Source organism: Mchenga conophoros, linkage group LG7, assembly GCF_057382185.1.
Source record: "Mchenga conophoros isolate Kocher_MC1m ecotype Shallow Benthic linkage group LG7, M_conophoros_male_GT1.1, whole genome shotgun sequence".
NCBI lineage: Eukaryota > Metazoa > Chordata > Actinopteri > Cichliformes > Cichlidae > Mchenga > Mchenga conophoros.
In genome coordinates this window covers 13,511,576-13,516,936 of record NC_140532.1, presented here as the reverse complement: position 1 = coordinate 13,516,936, position 5,361 = coordinate 13,511,576, and the positions used below count along the sequence as shown (strand labels likewise).

Genomic DNA, 5,361 nt, shown 5'->3' with positions numbered 1-5,361 from the left:
AAATATAGATAAAATGTCCTTTGACTTTGTCAGTTTGGTGAAATCTGTTAACAAAATGGAAAACCAAAAGATTAAAAACAACAGTCATACCTATTTTGATAATGATAACAAAATTTTCTCTGAAGAGCGTCTAAAGCTCGCCTCCTAAAACGAACGGAAGGTGGATGCAATGGCAACTGTGTGAAGTACTACTATGATTCCAGGGAGGAAAAATGCAAAGAATTAATTTGGACCGGATGCGTTGGAAATGGAAACAGATTTCACGACTACAACAGCTGCAACTCCACCTGTTCAGGTGTCAAAGGTAAGAACAGTGTGCTCTGTTGAGTCTACACATAGTTTCAGATATTTACACATGTTCATATATCAATAACTCATTACATGTTCTAAAACCATTAGTCAGTGATACTTCTATCCAAAATACAGGACAGTTACATGTGTTTTCTCTAGACTTTGGTAATAATAAATATTTAAAATAGATGATTAATTCACTCATTCTTTGTTACTTAACACTGAGGACCAATCCTCTTAAATGTGCAATTTAGAAACTTTTTATAAAAAAATCAAACATATATAAAGGTGAAGGAGGAAATGCAAACCGCTTTGAAAATGAAGCAGAGTGCATGAGAAACTGTTCACATAATGCAGAGAATATCTACCCTATGGATGGTAAGATTTATAAGGACAAAAGAATAACTGCATAATTTATTGTGTTTAACTGATAACCTTCAGATGGTAAATATATGTCATGTATCTTTAATGACCACCAAAAGCAGATGTGACAAGATGAAAAATATGTCATTGTCCTACTTCTTTATTATCTGAGGTCTTCGGAGGATGAATTGTCTGACAAGGCAGAATCTTATATAGAGAGAGAGGAACATTTGTGGTTTGTTAAGATTTTCAGACTTTTCTATGAACCATTTCTACATATAATTACTTCACAAGAGGCTGTAGGAACAAAGTGTTCACACTAAGCACCAGTCAGATGTCACCAAGTTCTAAAAATGAACTTCTCAAGTTCTCAGAGAATCAATTTTTAGTATTTGTAAGTTTGGTAAAATCTACTGGCAGCATGCCTGAGGCTTTGGTAAATGTTTACTGAGGCTTAAGATGTCTACATGTCTGAAAGTCGAATGCCTTCAAACATGTTGTGTTAGTATTTAAAATATTTGTGTTTAAATTTTACCTCTGATAAAAACCTTTAATATAATGACAATTAAAAATGCTAAAACAACCAAAACAAATGTTATGCCTATTTTGAGGATGATGATGATGATGACGACGAGCACTCAGGGGGTTGGGAAGCGTATCTGTAACCGGAAGGTCACCGGTTCGATCCCCGGGCTCTCTGTCCTGGTCGTTGTGTCCTTGGGCAAGACACTTTACCCTACCGCCTACTGGTGTTGGCCAGAGGGGCCGATGGTGCGATATGGCAGCCTCGCTTCTGTCAGTCTGCCCCAGGGCAGCTGTGGCTACAACCGTAGCTTGCCTCCACCAGTGTGTGAATGTGAGAGTGAATGAATAGTGGCATTGTAAAGCGCTTTGGGTGCCTTGAAAAGCGCTGTATAAATCCAATCCATTATTATTATCATTATTATTTTCTCTGAACAGCATCTAAAGCTTGCCTCCTAAAAAGAGCTGAAGGTGGATGCAATGGCAACTGTGTGAAGTACTACTATGATTCCAGTGATAAAAAATGCAAAGAATTCATTTGGACCGGATGCGTTGGAAATGGAAACAGATTTCACGACTACAACAGCTGCAACTCCACCTGATCAGGTGTCAAGTGTAAGCACGATGTGCTCTCTTTTTTTCTATACAGTTTCGGATATTAACACATGTTCATATATCAATAAATCATTACATGTTGTAAAAACGAATTAGTCAGTGATAATTCTGTCCAAAACAACACAGTGATATGTGTTTATACATACTGACCTGAACTCCCAAAAAGTTGATTCTGTTCATCTGGAAGTAACGTTTTCAGTGGGAGAAACATTTCGAAAATGCTACGTCCAAATAAACAGAATCAATGTTTTTTCGATGTCCTTATGTAGATGATGGAGCATGCATCAAGACTGACATGAACTGTTTTGGATTTTAGATGGTCTTGAGGAGGATGAGGTGGATACTCCGACTGGTCAGTAGATCACACTCTTATTTAAAAAGAGACAATGTAGGATACGTTTGCTTTAGTCCAACCTGGTTGCCAACATAAATATATGTACTGTTTAACAGCTTTTGAAGATTCTGAGGGGTGAAACAACCTTTTGTCTTTAATGTCTTTAATCATTAAACAGGTCTTTTTTAAATTGCTATACTATGTGGAGTTTTGATTGTCCACTTTTAAGCAGTTTTTTATATAATTTTTATTTTTATATAATAATTTTTATTTATTTTTTATATATAACTTTTGTTTTCTTTTCTTTAGGCCCTTACTTGACTGGATAATTCAGGACAACATTTGACTCCATCAAATAATATCATGGTGGTCACTGATTCAATGTTCAACTTTTGATTTTTCTTCCTCGTGTATCTAAAAGTCTTACGTGATCCCCAATTTTACATTTTACTTAATCAACATTACAAATGTAAAGTAATGATTTTTTTATTCTATTGTTTTTCTGAGCACTTTTTAATAACTACTTTTCATATTGACAATTTTTTTCTTGCCTTGTGTTATAACAAACTTAAAATTTTGTCTTTTTTAAACTGTTGGTCAGATACAGAAAGTAATTTCACGTGTTATGAGTTGTGTTTCAGCAGTTCTGGACACCTGTCACTCAGAAGCAGGAAAAGAGGGAAAAACACTCAACAACAACAGCAAACTTTTAGGTTTTCTTAGTATGAGAACCTAAACGTATAATTTTAGGTTCTCATACTTATTCACTTGTGCACAATTGCCTGAAGGTCTTTTAGTATTGTGGTCTTATAATTATTTAAATATAACAGCATTATCAGCTAGTGTTTTCTTGAAAACTGAACTAAATCTGAATGCATGTGCCAATTAAAAAACACCAGATATGTTTAAACCTGTTTTTGCACTGTGATGCCTTTTGACTCTGTTTTCTTGCTAGATATTCATAAATCTTACAATATAATGTTATGTTGCTTGAGTATTGTACTAGCTGCATAAAATGCATTCTCAGTATTCAGTGCCTTTTTAACAGTCCTAAAGGTTCATAAAATATGTTAATTGCCATCTACTGTTTATTATCCACTGCAGGAAATATTCTCAGTGTTGTTCTTCGTGTATTACCAAGTCTTCTTTTTAAGGTGCTTTTTTACTTAAAGACAAGACAGAACAAAGGCACACTTTGGAAAAGAGCCAGAGATTAATAATAACTAATGATTGAATGCATATTGATGTGTAAACACATAGTGAGTGAAGAAGGAACGCTCAGGGCATTATGGGAAGGCCCCCCCAGCAGCCTATACCAACTGCAGCATAAATACGGGAGGATTCAGGGTCACCCAATCCAGTTCTAATTATGTGCGCTACCAAAAATAAAATTTTGGGCCTAATCTTAAAATGTCTGCCCTTAATGTCTGTCTCCTGAATCCAAACTGGATCCACAGAAGAAGGGCCTCAAAGCCAAAGGCTCTGAACTCCCATTCTACTTTTAAATATCCCAGAAACCAAAAGTAAATCTGCAGTACTCTTTTTGGGATGTTACTGTGAGGTTTTTAAGAGAAGATGGAGCCTGATTATTTAAGACCTTGTAAGTGGTGAGAAGGATTCTGGATTTGACAGGGAAGTAATGAAAAGAAGCCAATATAGGAGAAATATGTGCTCTCTATTTCCACCCTTTAGTCTTGTTGCAGCATTTCAGGTCAGCTAAAGGCCTTTAAAGTTTTTAGGAGTCTAGCCTAGAAGCAATAAATGCATGAACTAGTTTTTCAGCATCACCTGAGACAGGAGATTTTCTAATTTATTACAAATACTAGATATGGGGTATTCATACTCATCATCATCATGCATTTGTTTTCTTTAAACAGGTGTGAGTAATGTGACAGCATCAAAATGCAATCTGGCTTAAATGAGAGGGCAGCACAAAGGTTGCCATGACGCTTACACTGGCTACTCTCAACCACCTCCTGTCTGCTATCACCAGCGCCATTCTTATTTCCTGATTAAAGAATATCTATCTCTATAAATTGCTGTTTCAAGATAATCCAGATATGATTTTCTTTTGGTTAATGCAGCGGTTACTTCAAAGAAAGAAGGTCCTGGATTTGAATCCCGTCTTGTGCTCTTCTGTGTGGTGTTTGCATGTTCTCCCCATGTCTGTCAGCTCTCTCTGGCTACTCTGAATTCCTCCCCCATTTCAAAGATATGCATGGGTTTTAGGTTAATTGGTCATTCTAAATTGACTCTAGGTGCAAATGTAAAAATGAATGGAATTTGTCTCTATGCGTTAGCCCTGCCATGGACTGGCGACCTACTCAGGGTGTTGCCTTTCTCTCACCTTATGACAGATAGCATAGCCTCTAGCTCCCCCCACGACCCTGAATTGCATAAGAAGAGGAAAATAGTTGGATGACCTTCTTTTTAAAGCCTTCGGTAAACATACCACAGCAGACACGATGACGTTTTTATGAACATGTTTTACAGCATCTTTTATTAACTCCGGTGGCTGCTACAAACACACTCAGTCGGCTGCAGCCTTCCAGCTCACAGCCCGACTCACATCAACAACAACGCAACCCTCAGGACCCAGTGCAGATTTTCAAGCCGGCGAGGCATGATTGCAGATGCCATGCAGGTGGGTCCATCGCTCCTGCAGTGGCACCGCAGACCACGCCCCATCACACCTTACATCAAAGATTATCATATATAAACGCCCACTTTATACAATAAAGGTAATAAAGCTATAGCTCTGCCATTACCTTTGGAAGATGTCACTGTGCTATAGAAGGTCAATACTGATCACCCACTCTCACTTATAGATAGATAGATAGATAGATAGATAGATAGATAGATAGATAGATAGATAGATAGATAGATAGATAGATAGATAGATAGATAGATAGATAGATAGATAGATAGATAGATAGATAGATAGATAGATAGATAGATAGATAGATAGATAGATAGATAGATAGATAGATAGATAGATAGATATCACAAAGACAAGGAGCAAGATGAAGCACCTTCTGTTTTGGAGGTTTGTCTTTTCAGCTTTCAAAATCTGACATTAAGACATTCTAGGTACATAAAAAGTTTTTCATTTTACTTTTCATAACGGGCCAGGTTATTAGCACATAGCTTGATGTCTTCTCGTTGTTTTCTGTCAGGGTTATGTTTAAGCTTGCGTCTGAACTCCTGAAATTGTTATTTTGGTTATAATTGGTTTT

The 5,361-nt window shown here is 36.8% G+C and overlaps 1 protein-coding gene across 1 annotated transcript; it reads left to right on the top strand.

The window, feature by feature from the left end:
• Nucleotides 1-247: 247 nt before the first annotated feature.
• On the top strand, nt 248-2,947 carry LOC146569726 (kunitz-type U19-barytoxin-Tl1a-like). The gene is made up of 4 exons (XM_085281374.1): nt 248-304; nt 546-669; nt 1,615-1,791; nt 2,108-2,947. Exons 1-3 carry the CDS (start codon nt 248-250, stop codon nt 1,776-1,778), a joined length of 345 nt encoding a protein of 114 aa, XP_085137500.1. The 3' UTR covers nt 1,779-1,791; nt 2,108-2,947.
• Nucleotides 2,948-5,361: the final 2,414 nt, after the last annotated feature.

Bases quoted from the DNA above. Each gene is read 5' to 3' on its own strand.
- LOC146569726 (XM_085281374.1), top strand. From the start codon at position 248: ATGGAAACAGATTTCACGACTACAACAGCTGCAACTCCACCTGTTCAG. The intron at 305-545 runs GTAAGAACAGTG...TGTGCAATTTAG, and splicing joins CACCTGTTCAGGTGTCAAAG to AAACTTTTTATAAAAAAATC. The intron at 670-1,614 runs GTAAGATTTATA...TTCTCTGAACAG, and splicing joins GAATATCTACCCTATGGATG to CATCTAAAGCTTGCCTCCTA.